This window comes from Phocoena sinus, chromosome 9 (genome assembly GCF_008692025.1).
Source record: "Phocoena sinus isolate mPhoSin1 chromosome 9, mPhoSin1.pri, whole genome shotgun sequence".
NCBI classification, from domain to species: domain Eukaryota; kingdom Metazoa; phylum Chordata; class Mammalia; order Artiodactyla; family Phocoenidae; genus Phocoena; species Phocoena sinus.
The window spans coordinates 22,500,177-22,519,487 of NC_045771.1; the positions used below are offsets into that span (position 1 = coordinate 22,500,177).

At 45.8% G+C, this 19,311-nt stretch overlaps 1 protein-coding gene across 4 annotated transcripts in view; it reads right to left on the reverse strand.

Moving 5' to 3' along the window:
• Window positions 1–10,383: 10,383 nt before the first annotated feature.
• KLHDC10 (kelch domain containing 10) overlaps window positions 10,384–19,311 on the reverse strand; it is a 59,403-nt gene continuing 50,475 nt past the window's right edge. For all 4 annotated transcript variants that reach the window (XM_032642840.1, XM_032642843.1, XM_032642842.1 and 1 more), the window contains 3 exons: window positions 19,059–19,106; window positions 17,116–17,255; window positions 10,384–16,484 (listed from right to left, as the gene is read on the reverse strand). In XM_032642840.1, coding sequence (XP_032498731.1) covers window positions 16,275–16,484; window positions 17,116–17,255; window positions 19,059–19,106 — 398 coding nt within the window. In that variant the 3' untranslated portion in view covers window positions 10,384–16,274. The remainder of the gene's footprint in view (window positions 16,485–17,115; window positions 17,256–19,058; window positions 19,107–19,311) is intronic.

A 19,311-nucleotide genomic window follows, 5' to 3' on the forward strand; every position in this document is an offset into this window, starting at 1 on the left:
TCTGTGAAGGAAAGCCAGAGCAAGCAAACTGCCCAGTGGTGACTGTCGAGGAGGGAGGAGGGAGGAGTACTGGCGGTTCATGCTGACCTTCCCTTCTTCGAGGAGACATTGAGAGGAAGCCTGAGTTTCTAGACTGGGAGGCAGCCCCTAAATTCCCACACACACCCCTCTGGCAATGGCTGACTAGCCCCACCCGATGAGTCCCTGGGAAAAAGAGGCTAAGAGAGCAGGAAGACACCTCAGGAGGCAGGACTGAAAACTGGGGCTGAGGCTCGGGCTCAGCTCTCTGAAGCGCCACTGTGAGGAAGGGGCTGGGCTCTTCTTCCCCAAAAGGGCTGTAGCAGATGAGGCCGTTCGGGGTAAATCTCCCCACTGAAGGACACACTGCAGCCTTGAGCCACTTGGCCAGCTCCCCCTCTCACCTCGCTGCCCCTCAGACTCCTTTCCACAACCTGTGGAAGCTTTGTCCCCCTTTGGCGGGTAGGACACCACAAGCAGGCCCCAGAGGTCGTCGGCGTCTTGGCCACGGGTGCCCTTTCTGAAGGAAGTGGCCATCCGCCATCCTCCCAGGGAGCACCCTGGGCTACAAAGGTTAGGGTGGCCAGACCATGGTGGGAAGAAGTGGTGGTGAAGAAGAAGTCGCTTCCTGAAGCACAAGAAGCAGACCCTGGAGAGAGATCCTCATGAGGTCAGCAAGGGCTTGAGGTGGGAATAGGGGCTGGTGGGTGGCACCGGGGTGGCTGGTGTGGATCCCAAGGCTGGGACCAGAGCTTCTCCCAGGCTGTAAAGTGTGACATCAATCACCCAGTAAGTATCGAATCAGACACCTACTGACATTCTGGCGCTTTACAGGTCACTCTGTTTTTCTTCTCGTGCTTGATCCTCACAACCTTCCGAGGGCAGTTTTTCTCATTTTAGAGAGGAGGGAAGGAAGGTCCAGCAGATCACATTCTAAATAGAATCACTGAGACTCAAAGCTATGTATTGTTTAAAGCTCATGTAACTAAACCTCCTGGCCTGGCCAGCTGAGTCCAGGTGCTCACAGGGCATCAGAGCCCACTCGCTCGCTGCCTTGTCCTGGGGCAGGCTCTCCCCAGACAGAAGTCACACGGCCCCAGGCTCAGAGCCACCAACCCCAGTAAAGAGAAGCTGAGTCTTTTTTTTTTTAATCCTTTAAGTGAAAGTATAGAGAATATTCATACCTACTACTCAGATTTGTCTTATATCTACTACCCAGCCCTGAGCTGGTGTTTAAAAAAAAGGGTTTTTTTTTTAAGAAAAAAATTAGAAATAGATAAACTGTAGTATATCCAGACAGTGGAATATTATTCAGCACTTAAATGAACTGTCAAACCATGAAAAGACGTGGAGGAAACTAAGTGAAAGAAGCCAATCTGAAAAGGCCACATACTGCATGATCCCAACTATGACATTCCGGAAAAGGCACAACCACGTAGACAGTAAAAAGATAAGTGGTTGCCAGGAGTTGAGGGGAGGAGAGATGAAAAGGCAAAGCACAGAGGATTTTTAGGACAGTGAAATTCTTCTGTATGATACCATAATGGTAGATACAGGTCATTAAACATTTGTCCAAAGTGTGAACCCTAATGAAAAGTAGACTCTGCCTACTTACGATGTGTCATCCATTGCAACAGATGTACCCCTCTGGTGGGGGATGCTGACAGTAGGAAGCTGTGCCTGTGTGGGAGCCGGGGGTACATGGAAACGCTGTCTGCCTCCCTCTCAATTTTGCTATGAACCTTAAACTGCTCTAAAAGAGACAATCTTGTAAAAAACAAAAAGTACAGGAACATTAAGAACAGTAACACCCAAGTCTCCATGATGCCCCACGGAAATAGTTTCACAGGTCAGTCATAACAATGTACCTCAAACCACGTGGCTTAAACAACAGAAATATATTGTCACACAGCTCTGGAGGCTAAACATTCGAGATCAGGGTGTTGAGTGGGTTCCATGCCTCTCTCCTAGCTCTGGTGGTTGGCTGGCAATCTTTGGTGTTCCTTAGCTTGCAGATGTATCGCCCTGATTTCTGCGTTCAGGTTCACATGCCGTTCTCTGTGTGTCCGTGTGTGTGTTCAAATTTTCCCTTTTTATAAGCACGCCAGTCACATTGGGTTAAGTAGGACCCATCCTAATGACCTCATATTAATTTACCTCTGTAAAGGCCCTATCTCTGAATAAGGTCACCTTCTGAGGTACTAGAGGTTAGGACTGCAAAATATCTTTTTTTTCAGGAACACAGTGCAACCGGTAATGTCTGCTGGGGACATAGCCTTGCCCCAGCATGTGGCAGCTGATTGAGTGCTATGTTGCTACGGAACCATTCAGACTGTTTATAACCAGCCACGGCCGAGTTGATTTTATTCCATTTCGGAACCTCACAGGTAATTTCACAAATGGACTACAACTCACCCCTGGCTCTCCCATCAGAGCAGCCTGTCAACCCGCAGCGTGGCAAGACACATTTTCCAGGTGTCACAGGACAGTTCAACACGTGGCAGGTCAGCAGGCACTCAGCAGGTGTAGACGAGTCTCCACCAGTCACATCCAAAGGGTCTCAGGGAGACCTGGGCACTCCCAGAGCTTTTCTCTTTCTTATTTGTCTCTGTGCCACAGAACCCATGCCAGACATTCCACCAGCGAGAATTTTCTCACGATCTGGTGCCCAAAACATACTTACTGTCTGACACAGTCATTTTTGTACCTTTTAGAGTTCCTTTTCACACTGCTGACTCCAAGAAAGCTAATTATTTTATACACCACTAATAAATTGACAAAGTGATTAATCTGATAATCCTTTTTATGAAATTACCTCTGAAATGCTAACTTCTCATCTTCTGAAACTCACTGTGTAAAGTACTCTGAAGATTACATTGTACCAGATTTTGGCTCTGTAAATCTTAATGGCAGGGTTTTTTTTTTTTTTTGCCAAAAGCAATAAAAGCTGTCCTGAATTTATCAGGTCAATCAGGAAAGAGGCAGGCAGCAGAAAATTGAAGGTGACTCCCACTGCAAGTGGGGTTTGACTGACATCGTTCGAACCTGCTGTTGCCAGTTAGCTACAGGGGACTTTGCATCAGTGAGCGGTACAGTGGTAGCCTCATGAAGCAGAGGGGCATGTGGAGCCTGCCGTTGCAGGTGTCAGGGCTCCCTGCCTGAGAGAAGAACTAGTGTGGTTCTGAGTGGTCCCTCCCCCTACCCCTTCCACCGCCTTTCCTGCATCTTCTCTCAGTGCACCCACTGAGTCTCTTGGTGGTAGAGACCTCCCAGCGTGTCCCATTTGGACTCAAAGCCCACAGAGAGCCGCTTCATGGCTGCCCACCCTGAGCAATCCCCAGAAGTCCTTGGCATGGGGTAGGGGCAGGGAGCGCACCTTGGCTATTGCCCTCCACTACACTTTACTCCACCCAGTGGGCAGGCTCCTGGACTCCAGTCTCAGGCTCTACCCATGCTGTCATCGCTGTCCCACAGAAGGAATCTTAAAGCCTGCAGAGGCTACCAGGTCTGGTAGAAATAGCAGAGTCCATCTTCATTCTTTTTTCTAACAGCTAGTTTTCTTCCTTTTTCTTTTTAATAGTAAGTCCTGTGCATCCCAAGTGTGCCTTACCAAGAGAGTGTCAGGTCACTTTGCCAGCATCTTCTAAAGCCGCATGCAGAACACCTTTTACTTGTTTTGAGAACAGGTGAAAGACAAAACCTATTGAACCCGTGGCCTCCTTTATCCATCCACCAGCCCAACCATCCATCTATCTCTCCATGCCTCCACCCATCCATCCATCCATCCATCCATCCATCCATCCATTCAGCAGTGTATATTGAGCAACCTACTGTGTGTCAGGCTCTGTTCTAGGCTCTGGGGTAAAACAGAACAAGAACACGGCAGGGATGATTCCTGCCCTCATGACACTTCCATTCTAATAGAGAAGTTGGACAATAAATAGGATAAATACTAAATGAGATGGTGTTCCATGCTTTGGGAAGAGGATAGGGACTTCTAGTCGGGGTGACAGGCTACAATTGTAAATAGAGGGGTCAGGGAAGGCTGGGTTGCCTCACTCACCTCACTCTATCCCTGGCTCTGCCTCATGGAGAAGATGACATTTGAATAAAGAACAGAAGGAGGTGAGAGATTGAGCCCTGTGGATGCTGGAGGAAGAGACTTCCAGGCAGAAGGAACAGCCAGTGCCAAGGCCCTGACACAGGAGCATGACTGACTGGTCAAGGAACAGCGAGGCAGTGCTGTGGCCGGAAGAGGGTGGCAGGAGTTGAGGTCAAAGAATTTTGGAATCCACGGGCCATGGAAAGAGCTGAGTAAACTTGACACTTCTGGGTGCTCTGCAAGGGAAGAGGGCATCTCTGTGCCTTGTTCCTGTGCTCCCCTGGCATTCCCTTGTACCCCAGTTCTGACCTGAAGGTGTCTATCCCCCAGGCAGACCACAGCCTGAGGGCCCAGGCTAAGAGAAGGGTGTGGGCTGGAGAGCATGTGGGTGAGCATTTCTTGGGCTCTGAAGCCCCACTGCCAGGATTCTCTACATGGCCTGGGGAAACTGAGGTTAGAGGGCACCTCCCTCCAGCTTCCCCTGTACTGTCACTGCAGCCGCTTCTCCTCTGAGCAGGTTCCTTCTAATTCGCTGGGGCAGGAAGTTTACCACCTACAAGTTCCCTCTGTTCCAGATTTTCTCCCATCCCTGCGCACACAGGTGAGATAAACGAGAGAAGGGCCCTTCCCAGGAGCTGCTGGGCCGATTCCTCTGGTGGAAAGTTTCTGATGAATCTAACATGAAGCCTTGAAGCCAGAAGCGGTTAATGATGCCCTCATGTTGCTCCTGAGGGAAGACCGCAGTGCGAAAGAGGGCTCCAGTCAGCGGCTGGAGAGTGGCACGGTGAAAAAGAGACAGTCATTGTCCTCTGGAGGGCTGAGGGGGACACTCCTCTGTGACCCTACACCCAAAATCCTGTGTGGAAGTTAGTCTATTTCATCACACTCCCCCCTTCAGCAAAAGGATGACTTTTCCATAGTCATGATGCCACATTGAGGTGTCAGCCTTCCAGGGGTCTAAAGGAGGTACAGGAAGAGCCCAGGAGGCCTCTGAGGGGAGCACAGAAGGGACAGCAGTGTCCCCTAGCTCACCCGCAGTTGTTTGTTTCAGACAAACCCTGTCTTTGGGCCTGGGGCTCTGAATGTAATCTGTGACTGCCCCTCCGCTGAGCTGCCCCACGAAAAAATTTTCTGGAAAGGGACAGCCAGGTGTGAGTTTGGGGAGGCTCTGAGAGCTCTGGCATCTCTGTTTTTTGCTTCCTGGGTGTGAGGATGAGTGACAGATCGATAGATGTCACAATAGCACTTTGGTGTGTCCCCAGCCCTCTGTCTCATCTGCCACTCCACCGCGAGTGCCTGACGCCTGCCTCCTCTCCTCCCCTCCTCCAGGCCCACATCATGTTCCAGAAGAACCCCCCACCGTGTGCGTGGGGAGCGGCCTTACTCCCTGTTGCTTTTCTAATGAGCCTTTTCTTCCTCCTGAAGCCACACTCACACACCCGAGAGCGCCATATCGACTGCCCTCTGGGTTGCCATGGAAACAGAGCATTCTTCCCTCCTCCCTCTTCTCTGTTTACCTTGGTCAGGGACTGCGGCAAAAACCAGCCTGTCGCGGAAGGAGAGGGAGGACGAAAAGCCAGCCGCTCTAAACCAGATCATTCCGGTTCAGAGTGGTGCCCCCGCCCCTTTCCAATCCTGAGAGCCTTTCCGGTAGGCGTGGTGGGCTGCACTGGGAGGCTCTGGGCCCTGGGGCGGGCAGGGTCCGGGGCTCCTCTCTCCGGCCTACCCCTCTTCTTTCCTGCGGGGCTGGGTGATAGCAAAGTCTTTGCGGTGCTGGCCCAGGTTGCTGGGCCTAAGCCCAGAGCTGGGCAGTTGTTCACTGCACAAGAGCGCCCTGCTGGGGGTGAGGAGGAATGAGAGCTGAAATCCAGCCGTGCCCGCTGCCCCGGCCCAAAGCATCCTCACCCTGCCTGGACCACTGCCATGTCCTCCTAACAGAGTCCTGCTTCCTTTTGCACCTTCCTTGCGGCAGCCAGAAGCATCCTTTTGTGTTCTCCCTGCCTTAACGTTTTCCACTGCTCTTAAAATAAAAGCTAAACTATCTGCCCAGCTCGTTATGATCTGCCTGGCCTGCCTCTCCTTTCTCGCCTCCAGTACCTCTTCTTCCGGGTTCCCCTTTCTCCTTCCTTCTAGAAGACTCCAGGAGGTGGGTTTGGTCTGTTACCATAACATTCTTCCTCATGGCGCTTTCTAGCTCTTCCTGCACATTCACTGGGTTCTTAAAAAGGCTTTATCTAACTTTTCTATGTAAAACGTAAAATAGTTCGTATTCACATTAGTTCCCCACCCCGACCCGCACCCAGATGCAAGCTCCCTGAAGGCAGGGCCATATTCCCTGCTGCATCCCCAGCACCCGGCACTGCGCTCGGCACGTAGTAGGTGCTCAGTTAGGAACTGACCCAGAGGTAGTGAGCGCCGGACCCCCTCCACCACCACTTCTTTCCAGGTCCGGCCGGGTGGCGGTTGCCCGCTCCGGGAGGAGCTCCGCCGGCTCCATCCCCGCTAGGGGGAGGCAGGGAAGCCACCGGGACGGCTCTTCGCAACGCTTGACTGCAGCACCAGGCAATCTTGCTGCGGACGGAGAAACTCGACTCTTGACTGCCCCGCCGTGTGTCCAAGGCCCAACCGGGCAAAAGCCGGGGCGGCAGGGCGGCGGGGGTCTCACTGCAGGAGTGGAGGTGGCGCGTCGGGGATCCGGCGTCCCTGAAGCTGTAACCCCAGCGCACCCCGAAGTCCCGACAGCACGGCCCTTCCCTGCCCCAGCCCAGGGCTTCACAGCCCGGAACAGCCCACCCCCGGGAGGCTGGGGTGGGGCGGATGTGGTTCTCCAGACGCCCTTCGATAAGGGTTCTTTCGGTAACGACTTGCTGCCTGCAGCCAGGCCCCGCCCAGCGGGTGGCAGTTATTACACAAAACCTCTCGGAATTGCAGGCAGGGCGCCCCTTTTCTGGGCTTTGCGGTTCAGGCAAATCCCCTGGAGGGCTGAGGGGGCCACTCCTCCAAATCTCGTGGCAAATCCCCTGACTTGGCTTGTCTTGGCTTCGCAATCTGTGAAATGGGGTAAGACCTCCCCATCCTTTGATTCACCCAATCATTTACAGCCAGACTTGGTCAGAAGGGACCCAGATTTACGGTATCCTGAAGAAGAACTAAATTGAAAGAGCTGTGAAATTCTGCTTTATAAAGGGGAAAAAAGGAAAAAAACAAAAACCAAGAACACACTTGAAAAATCAGCAGCCCCTGCTGCAGCTCTTCTTACCTTCCAACCTGTCTTTCAACTGTTAGCTCTTTTGTCTTTCTCTGGATACCTTTACATCTCTAATTAATGTGTTTCCTGGTTATTTGAGACATTCTGTATTTTTCCTTCCTGGTATGGAAGATGAGGATTTATCTCACTTCCATCACTCCACCTCTCCTGTCTCATCCTCTCATATTTAGTTTCTTTATTGGTTATTTTTATAATTTTAGTAAGTAAAAGTACTTCACCTTTATTTCTTGTTCCATCAACTCCAGAGAGCAACCTAATAGTGCTTACTATGTGCCAAACATCGTTCTGAGCACTTTACATGTATCTACTCATTTAAGGCACACAATAATGTCAAGAGACAGGTTATTGTTATTAGCCCCATTGTAGGGAAAAGAAAACTAAGGCCATTTTACTATCATTACTAGTGGTTTTCCAAGGGGGAGAGGAGGGGAATGTGGGTGGCCAGTCTGCCATCTTCACACTGAGTTCTAACAGAGCAAGTTTTGGGAAGCACTTATTCTGACCTTTGCTCTAGTTCCCTGTTGGGCAATGAAGTGTGACAGTGACAAGTAAGGTAGGGAGGTCTCCTGGTCATCTCAGCCAGTACCAGACAGTTAGCTCAGCTGTGGGACAAGGATTCCCAAATGTTGTAAACCAGCTAAATTGTAATCAACTGAGGAGTATGTTAAAATAACCCACCTACAAGAACAGAATCTTTGGGATTTGGGCCTGGGAATCTGTTTTTAACAAGCAGGCCTCCTGCTTGGAAACCAGTGGGTCATAGGTGAGTCTGGCAGCTGGCCTTGTTCTAGTCCATACTCCATTTTCAGCACTCTTCCTCAGAGCCTGCAATGAGCAAGTGGGTACCCTTTACTGTGTCACTTGCTAAGGAACTACCTGGCTTTTGCAGTACCTCCTATCAAAGTAGGATCAACGATTTTAATATGAAGATCAAGGTGAAGAGCTAATTCAAGTCCAGTCCTTGTGTGGATTCTCACGTATGATGTTCACCATTATGCTCCAGGCCTTTGGTCATAATCACAGAATGTTAGATCTGAAAGGGACCTTGGAGATTATCTAGCCAAACTCCTCACTTGAGTAAACCAAGGCCCAAAGGAAAGCAAATTGCATACAGAACTATTATGGACTGAGCCAAGAGCCAAGCCCTGGTCTCCCAATTCTCCAGGATGTCTCTTTCTAGAACTGTACTGTCTAGGTAGCCACTAGCCACGTGTGACTATTTACATTTAAATAAATTTAAATCAAAAATTCTAAAAAAAAGGTTTTTTTAGATTTTTTTATTTTTGGCTGCATTGGGTCTTTGTTGCTGCGCGCGGGCTTTCTCTAGTTGTGGCGAGCAGGGGCTACTCTTTGTTGCGGAGCGTGGGCTTCTTATTGCAGTGGCTTCTCTTGTTGCGGGGCACGGGCTCTAGGCACGCAGGCTTCAGTAGTTGCAGCACGTGGGCTCAGTAGTTGTGGCTCGCGGGCTCTAGAGTGCAGGCTCAGTAGTTGTGGTGCACGGGCTTAGTTGCTCCGCGGCATGTGGGATCTTCCCGGACCAGGGCTCAAACCCGTGTCCCCTGCATTGGCAGGCAGATTCTCAACCACTGCGCCACCAGGGATGCCCTAAATCAAATTTAAAATTTAGTTTCTCAGTCACAAAAACCACATTTGAAGTGCTCAAGAGCCAGCAGCTAGTGGCTACTACATATTGGACAGTGCAAACAGAGAACATTTCCATCATCATGGAAAATGCTACAGTCTAGGGCTGGTCTGGAACCTGGGCCTTTCATCTGAAGGTAGTATGGGAACTGGATAGTTTTATCAATGTCTTCTCCCCTCAAACAATTACTGCAGAAGAGTAACTCAAGAAAATGTGGTTGTACTATTCAGTTAACAGTAGTTTAGTGACAGCATTTTGACAAACTAGAATTTTATGCATGAAACTGGCAGAACAAACCCACCCAAACCAACTAAGCCCCTGAAAACTCCTCCTAAGCTACGCTGGGTCTCATCTAAGAACCAAATCAGATACTAACATGAGTTCATTTTGAAGCTCTGGCTGGTTTAAAAGGTGTAAGGTCCATTTCTTATACCTGGTAGGTCTGAGGGGAGTATACTTTCGAAGAGACAGGAAAAATAAACCAAAGGAAATAAAATTGCTCTGCATAATAACTGTAAAGTGCTAACTGTAAGGTGGGCTGGGAAGGTTTATGAAAATTAAGGGGCAGAAATTGTACCTTTTCCTCCTTGTGGATTTATAATATCTAAGATTATTCATCCCGGGAAGGTGTATTTGATCCAAAGGTTTGTCAGTGGAAACACTGGAAAACAAAAGGTGCACGTGCAATTCTGGATGGGAGACCTTAAAAGTGACCAGACTTGCGAGTGTCCACCCTACTTCACACTTAAGAGACATGAGGAAAAGTACTACTGGGAGAGGGGATCTCATTAGAAGTGAAACTACACAAAGCAGAGGTCTTGGAGAAGGAAGCATCTGGAAGACCAGTTCCAGAACTAGGAACTGTGGTTTCATTCCCAAAGGACCCTGGCGAAGGGCTCAGATCCTCCTGGGGCTTCTCCCTTGAATCATACAGATAGTCGTGACTCTGTATGTAAAGGTTCACATTCTTCCTCTGAATTCCCTGTAGCTCCTCCAACCCTTCAGAAGTCTTGATACATCCATATAAACTTGTGTGGAGGTGGTCTGGGGAATATATGGGAGGGGGCAGTAAAAGGGAGTATGCCTTGCCCCACAGTTACTCCCATGCTGATGTCCTGGAGGGAGCCACGTTGCGTTGAGTGGATTACGTGTGTCCAGGAGTTGCAGAGGGGTAGCAGAGAGGAGGCGCCCACAGTGGGTGGGTGTGAAAGGTAGACGACACAGAGAAAACTGGACCCTGTGGGGTGGTAAAGGGAGTGGCGGAGGTAGGTTGGACTGACGCTTGGGTCATAGAGGTAAGCTCACATACACAAGTTACTGTCAGACAATCAAGGTGGCCTTGAACCAAATAGATCTGGATAAGATTTATTGATCAGATTGTTTTAGAAAACCAACAGCAAAACACTGACAAGATACATAAATACAGACTGGACATTTTAGGGTAAATTCACTATATTTCCTACCTGCTTGTAGGAAACCAGGTAAGGTGGGAAAAGCTGTCCTGATCATATGGCATGCACACCAGACTGCAAAAGGACTTCCACACTATTTAACAGGACTGTGGCAAACAGCTTTAAAGTAAGGCAAGCATCGTGTGTGGCCTAAGCATACCCTGTACCAAGAGCCAAGCCCAGGCTCGCCTCAGAGACTGCATGTGAGTGAGGTTTCCCTTTCTTGCCTAGTTCTTCCAGAAAAATCCTCATTGGCAGGTGCCTTTACAGGGAGATGCCTGGCGCTGTCCCTGCTCAGACTCTGTGTACAAGGAAGTGGCTTTAGAGAAAGTCAGTGTGTTTCTGATGCCTCCTTTGTATTCTAAATGTGCAACTAGTAAAACAGCAATTACTACAGCTTGGTGAAACTGCCTCTGACTCACCCTGTACAGTGACTAAGCAGGGCCTTTTAAAAACTTCTAAAAAGTGAAAAAAATAAAAGATAGAAACATGAAAGTTATGTTAAAAAGATGGTACCACTTTTGAAGCACAACTCAAAACTTCTTTCCGTAACACCAGATGAGGGAAGAGGTCGCTTTCCACCAAATCTAACGACCTCAGAAGGGAAACGCCACTGCTGGGCATGATCTGGTGGCGATGCACACAGAGGTTACAGAACTCTACCAAGCCTACCTCAGGCCCTGCCAACGCTCCTAGAGCCCCGAGGCATTTGGGGAACCTAAGCAATTTAAGCGAATGGTGACCAGTTTTGGAAGCTTATGATCATAGGACCATAAACCCTCATCCATCCTGGAGCTCAATGCTAGAACAATGAAGAAGGAGGAAACTGACTTTTTGTGCTATATCAGAGTGCTGGCAGGTGGACAAATCAGTAACCTATGACACCTTCTAAACATCTTTAAGACCACATAAAAACAAACTGGTTTTACAGAATTAAGACCAACGTAGTCTTAGAGGATAATTCAACCTTTCCTACAAGCCAAGCTATGGGTTGTAGGAAAGGCTGAGGCTCCTTCAAGAATAGTGGAAAAGCAAGTATTTGCAAAGATCCAAAGAAATGTATTCAAATGATGGGATTTCCTCTGCATGATACACAGCTTTTTTCTTCCAATATGTGCTAAGAGTTCTTTGGTGGTTATAGGAGAGACAGTCTAGAACTCAGGGCAGGAGACTATGCCAAAGCAGAAGAGTGAAGAGTGACATCTAAACTCACCATTAACCACTGTCATCTGGTTGACCACCTACAGCTAACTGGGCTGCTTATATGTTTGCTGGTTTCTAGCCCCTCCGCAATTCCTGCTTTTCAATTTCTAACTACACATTAGCCCCACTCCACTGAAAAGGAGGTGCTTGTGGGAAAGGGTAGGGAGAAGGAAGAACTATAAATCAATCGTTTGATAGAAAAGTTGAAACACTGATTATCTATGGATTTCAATTATCTGTGCTTTACTCTGGGTAATGAAAGGTCACTGTTAATATACCTTTTGCTTAGAAATGTTAATGTTTATTATTATATTTTTAAATCTAGCTATGTAATGGACACGAATAGCTTAGAGCAAATTTTTACATCATGTCACCAGGGCCCTGAAAAAAGAAGATTTGCCAGTAGAAAGGGTTTCAGTTTGGCCCCTGAACAGTTAAAATTTCAATCTATTCTATATTGGTTTATAGATTTTCCAGAATATGGAAAATACCTTATTAAATGAAGAAAGCATCATTTTCTTCATTTAATAAAGTATTACTTTCACAGATAAATTAGTATATACATGGGAGAACTCATAGTATTAAATATTAGGTTTTAATTCTCCATTTAGAAAACTCCTTACAGGTAGACTTCCTTGTTCCTAGGCAAAGAAATGTAAGAAGATATGCAAACATGAGATAGTACAAATATGACTGGGGAAAAGTCTCAATTCTAACAAACCCAAGAAACAACAAGTCTCTAAGAGTTGGAGTAAGGAGGCACTGGACTTGAAAGTCCAGCTTTACCAAGAGTTGGCCTAAGCCAGCCAATCACATCTCAAATTTTTGGTATAATTTGACTCTAAAGTAATGAGCTGGCTTCCCCAAGACAGATACAAAATAGTAGTCTACCTGCTTTATAGTCACACCTTATATATAATCTGTATATATCCATATGTGTTTCTATATATTGCACTTAAACTTACAGGACTGCAGTAAGATAGCTGGGAGTACCTCAAAGAGGCAGAGAAGCAGCAGGCATAAACTTTCCTAAGTCAAGTAACAGTGTCAGGAATTCAGAGTGCTGGTTTTGGATATACTAAAATGCCTGGTGACTCCCTATATAAAATTCTAGTCATCTACATTTAAGTCATCATACACACAGTCTCATTTGGCATTCAGAACACGTGCACATGTGTGGTTCTATAGCACTCAGAGCTGATCATACTACATCATTTTCACTAGTGTTATATTAAAAGAAGACACTTTAGACCAAAGATATGTACTTTTATGAAAACGTCACACACAAGGTCTTGGATGTCAGGCCTCCAAAGTCTACCTCAAAGAATACCGCCTTCAAAAGGTTTTAAAAAGGATGCTAGGGGCTTCCCTGGTGGCGCAGTGGTTGAGAGTCCACCTGCCGATGCAGGGGACACGGGTTCATGCCCCGGTCCGGGAAGATCCCACATGCCACGGAGTGGTTGGGCCCTGAGCTATGGCCACTGAGCCTGCGCGTCCGGAGCCTGTGCTCTGCAGCGGGAGGGGCCACAGCGGTGAGAGGCCCCGCACTGCAGAAAAAAAAAAAAAAAAAAAGGATGCTAGCAAGTGTGGATTGAACCAGTCTCTCTTTCAGCTCTCTGGTGTCACAGAATTAGAGACCTGCTTATATCCCAAGAACTATGGAAGGATAAGCACAGAGGCTGAACATTCAGTCTTTGGTCCCTATAAATCCAGGACATTGTAAATAGAGCTGCAATGAGCATTTTGGTACATGACTCTTTTTGCATTATGGTTTTCTCAGGGTATATGCCCAGTGGTGGGATTGCTGGGACATGGAAGCAACCTAAGTGTCCATCAACAGACGAATGGATAAAGAAGATGTGGCACATATATACAATGGAATATTACTCAGCCATAAAAAGAAACGAAATTGAGTTATTTGTAGTGAGGTGGATGGACCTAGAGTCTGTCATACAGGGTGAAGTCAAAAAGAGAAAAACAAATACCATATGCTAACACATATATATGGAATCTAAGAAAAAAAAAAGTCATGGAGAACCTAGGGGTAAGACGGGAATAAAGACACAGACCTACTAGACAATGAACTTGAGGATATGGGGAGGGGGAAGGGTGAGCTGTGACAAAGTGAGCGAGTGGCATGGACATATATACACTACCAAACGTAAAACAGATAGCTAGTGGGAAGCAGCCGCAGAGCACAGGGAGATCAGCTCGGTGCTTTGTGACCACCTAGAGGCGTGGGATAGGGAGGGTGGGAGGGAGGGAGACGCAAGAGGGGAAAGATATGGGAACATATGTGTATGTATAACTGATTCACTTTGTTATACAGCAGAAACTAACACACCATTGTAAAGCAATTATACTCCAATAAAGATGTTAAAAAAAAAAATCCAGGACAAAGATCCTTTTGCCACCCTGGGTAGTGTGACTTGCTTAGTTATGGATCGTTTCCGCCCAAACATCCCGAGACTAGACTGGAGTCATGCAGCAGAGCTTTGTTTTGAACTAATGGAGCTGCTCAGACTGACCTGCTCTGGAGAGAGCTCCTCATTGGAACAAGCCTAGCAGTGGGTGGCAAGAAGTTAAAGGCCAGGCTGGTCCTGGCAAGAGGGGGATGGGGCCTCTGGAGGAGTTGCTCCTTTCCCTGCTTCCCCCCTACCCCCTCATTCCCCAAAAGGACCCAAACTCACAGATGAAAGGTTGTTACAAGACCTTGCAGAACACAGGCTCTATGAACTCGGCCCCACGTGGGTGGGCGGTTATAATAAGGCCTGGAGGTTAGGAGTCCAAGTCTAGAGGCCACATTCTTCTCTTCCCCAGAACTGAACACTAGATGGTAACTTTTTAGCCGTAACTCAAAGGTGATTTTCAATCCACACATGAGCCTAAGAGATTCCCTTCTGGGACGAAGGGAGAAGAATAATTTTAAAAGCTAAGCGAAAAAGAGGCACTTAAAGCAAAAACATGTCCCTAGTCTCCCATCTGAGTCTCCTGTTATGACGTAACCGACGGAATGATCAGCACTGTGCCCTCTTGCACACCTTTAGCACCTTTCATACACCGAAGGACTTCCAACTGCTCATGTCTCAGTGACCACTCTAGCAGCCTGATGGCAAAGCAAGTAAAAACTTAGGTCATTTCTTTTTTAGAATTAAAATACAACACAAAACAAACCAGAACTAAAATTTCACACCAAAAAGTGAATGATCCTCAGTTTCATTCCTTCCTCATGCTAGTTTTAAAAATGATACTTAGTTCTTCAGGAAGAATGACCTGTGGCTTTCCCCCAAGACCTTTCATCCAGTTACTAGGCAATTACTCACAGCACCATGCACATTACAGCAGACAGAAAATGAGGCAAAAAGCTAAGAGAAAAATCAAGGGCCAACTGGCTTTCTAGAGATAAAACCCATTGCCTGAGAATACAGCAGGTGCACGGCCCAGAGTGAGAAAAGAAACAGTTCTGGAAGAGATATGGGAACATATGTATATGTATAACTGATTCACTTTGTTATAAAGCAGAAACTAACACACCATTGTAAAGCAATTATACTCCAATAAAGAAAGAAAAAAAAGAAACAGTTCTGAAAGGAAATGGCCGATATGACAGTCAAAGTTCACAGCCCAGAGCAGAAGCCCTCCCTGCCCTGCTCTATTCAGGCCTCTCACGAACTTACATTTATGTCCCACAGCATTTATGCCACATACTTAGGGTCTGCAATTCCCCACAGTGAAGTCAAAAAGATACTTGAAACCATTAATAAGCATAGGAGAATTTCAAAACTGCCCAGAACGAAGAACTGTGACCACCATAAATTTCTTGATTTGAAATGTTCTTGGTGCCATAATTTCTAAGAGCAACAACAAACAGCACAACTACAACACACAATAAAGTCTTTAGACAAGTCAACTCTAACCACTGCTGGCACCATAAGGATGAGAAAAGAAATCACTAATCAAGAGCTGCTGAGCTGCTTAACTTTTCTCCAAAGTCAAAGGATCGGTTTGGGTACCTAGGCAGCAAGACATCAACCACCGCTGCCATTAGATCCAGCTACTCAGTTAGATGTACCTTTGAAAACAGGAAGTTAAACATCTAGCTTTCCCTATAATCTGCAAGAGTCTCAAGGTTAGCCTTCTTGTTCTATCCCCAAAACTTCTTGTTGTTGTTGCTGGATTTAATTTTTTTAATTTTATTTTTGTTTTTATTGATGATGTTGCTTTAATTTATAGAGCACTGCCTGACAGGGTCATATCCTTAGAGTTCCTTTAAAATTTTCTTTATCTTATCTTAATTCATAACATTATTAAGGTACTTTCAGACTTTCCCTCAACTCCATCAAGGAAGAGGGAATATGTGAGTATGTGTGTGTGTACTGGGGCAGAAGGGAGAGAAGCAAAGAAAAAAGCACGAGGGAAAGTGAGATTCCATAAACTTAAAACAATTTACAGAAAGGCATCTGATGTATTTTCTGAATAAGGCCTTGATCAGGGTAACCAATCCTCTCTGTAGCACATTCTACACTGCCTATAAATAAAGGAGTCTCTTTAAATTAACATTTCCAGTATCAATGAACAGTCCAGAAATCCTCATTTCAAGCGCTCGATGAGTCCCTGTGTGAGTCCAAGGTGCAGAAGCTGTGTCCGGGAGAGGTTTGCTAGGTTGGGGAAGGCCGCAAGCAGCTTCTCCCACGCCAGTTCCAGCAGGCTAGGAACCACCAGCCAGATCTTAAACAACGACCCAGTCCGTTTATTTTCGTGGATGTTCACCACTCCTCCATGAATGTACATGCAACCAGCCTATGAACAAATGGCAGTCAAAAGAGGATAAATTCACATGGGAGAGAAACAGGTACTTACGCTGAAGATTCAGCCAAAAAGTTCATAGTAGGCTGAATTAGACAACAGGAAACAGAAAAGTTTCTCACTGATCCCAACACGGTGCAGAGATCAAGAAAGGCTTAGATACTGAACGAGTTACTAAGGGAAAAGCAAGAGGCTGGTTTTACTTCAACAAGAACTCCAACAACGGTAAACTAAGACTATATTAGGCATCCCCTGTGTCCAGTACTAGGGTACAAGGTGAAAATAAAGGTCTTTGCATTCAAGAAACTAGTAGAATCTTCAATAACATGGCATCTTGGGGGTAAAACTGTTCTGCCCTCCCAGGAAACACCTTTGATGTCACTGTCAGGGCCTGAATGCCACATATAGCATTGCTTTTATATTTATGTTGCTCTTTTAAGCTTGTATTATGATGGTTTTTCTCCCCTTTTCTCAGAGGAAGAGCTAGCTTTGGAAGAAAGGTTTTAAAAACACATTCTTAATCCAAGCTTTGCTAATATCAGAATCTTCTTTTCTTGCTATATGTCTAAAAATATCTCCTTATCATCTGCAACTACATAAAAAAGATACAAAAATGAAAGCTTACTGGTGTAACAGCTGCACAGTGAAAATAAACTGGCTCTGGCATGGTAGCTGGGAGCTTTACCCATTGAAAAGTCTGCAGATTCAGCTTCCAGATATCTCCCAGGATCACTTCTCCATTATAGCCCCCGCAAATAAACACATCTATCAGGAAAAGAGAAAGCCAAAATCACACAAAGGAAAAGGGCCACGGTGACAGCATGTCCTGTAGTAGCTCTCACGGCTAGATGACACGGGACCAGTTCAGTCCCCATACCATACAGGACTCCAGCTGGTGGGCCGCTCATGCTGCTGTCCTGTCCCTCACTAAAGTTCGGACACTATGTTGGGATCTTTGCTAGGGCTAAGAATGCAAGCCTCTGAGGAAGCTTCATGTCTAGGTTCTCAACTACAGGTGCCAGGCATAGGAAGTGAATGAACAAGAAGGTTCAGGGAAAATAAACAAATAGGTCCAGGGAACAAACAGGAGTGCACATGCTCTAACGAGGAAGATGGCGATGCAGCTCCAGCTCATCGATGCCATGCAGGACTTAGGGTCAGCAACTGCCAGATCTTCCAATTTTTTAAAAGACGCTGGAAATCCAGATTTTTTGAAAAGTGAAACATTTTGATTTTTAAGTATTGGCTACTAATTCAAAAACTGTAATACACACATGAGCCAAAAAGAACACATCTGCAGGCCATCAGGCTGCAAACTCTTCTTTTAAATAACATCCTGAAAAGGACAGACATTTTTCTGCCCATAGAGACAAACATTCTCTACTTAGACAATTAACCTGCAGTGTTCAGTTTGGGGGCACAAAAGAGGTTTTTCCAAGCTTTCTTCAGCCCAAAGAGGACAGTTTGAAGTCCCATTTGACCTGTACCAGTTATTTATGTCAGGAACAAAACCTTCCCAAAATCAAAGGGTTTTTTTTTATTATTGTTCTTGTTGTTCTTTTTGTTTTTATAAAGTCAGTTAGTTATAACTAAGTAGACAACAAGTAACAAAGGCTATGTGAACCTTCAAGCTAAATGCCCACAACTATAGCTGAATTCCATTTGTATGGTGCCTGGACTCAAAGAACCAAATGAATACATGTGTTAACTCAAATCTAGATCAAGTTTAAGTCAATACAATTAAACTATAAAATACACTGGAAACTTTTCTGGCTAGGATTTTAAAAAAGTATGGATCCGTTCTTAGAGAGGCAAAGCTGAACAACGCCACTATCTATAAATCTTGTCCAAAGAGGAGAAGCATAATAAAAAGCGCCTCTGTACTAGAGATGGCAGCATAATCCTAGTAAAATCTGAACTAAGCTGCTGAAAGGATACAGGCTATCAAACTCATTTACACACACCTTCCTCCCCTCCAAAAATTTAAGGTGGTATATCCAACTATAAAATAAGCTGTAAATTAAAAGACAGGATGGTTGTCCAAAGAGGAGTCATTTATCACACTCAGATAAAGTAGCTGCAGCTGCTTTCTGAAGCCATACAATGCTTGTGTTGTAATATGGCCAAAGAATGAGCTAAGAGTTCTATCTGGTATCAGATAGAGAAGAGAATAAACTTTATGAAATAACACTCTGAAGGAGCGATTACAATTTTAATACAATGTCTACCAAGGTTTCTACTGTATGTCAGGATTATTAGTGTTACCCACCAAAACCAGAGACATCTGTTGAGGCGGGGTGCTGAACGATTAGGTGGTAGAGTAAAAGCTTATTTATCACTTATTTTTGAGTTCTGTGATAACTGAGGGAACCCAAACAATACATTCGTTTACTTTATGAAAATTGCTGAGAGATGCAGAACTTTATGGATTTCCCTTTAAGTCTAAACTAAAAGAAATAGACTCTCCCCAAAGTTATGCCTCTTTTAAAGAGTTATCATTAAGAAATAAAATAATCTCAGTATGTACAATTACAAAAATGGAACCAGCCTGTTATTTAAAATCCTTACCATTTTTTATCTGAACACAACTGTGACACCTTCGGGCTGCAGGAAAACCTGCCAAACACATAAATACAGAAATTCCATTATTCACAGAAAGACTGGGAGTAATGGTGATCCGACACAGCAAAAGACATACTATGAATAACTTGCTTAAAACGATCCCTTTGTTTTGCATTAAAGCAAACATTGACTAGTCCTTCCAATCCTGCCTTATTTCACACTAGAATAAAGCCATCATAAGTTTCATCATAATGATATA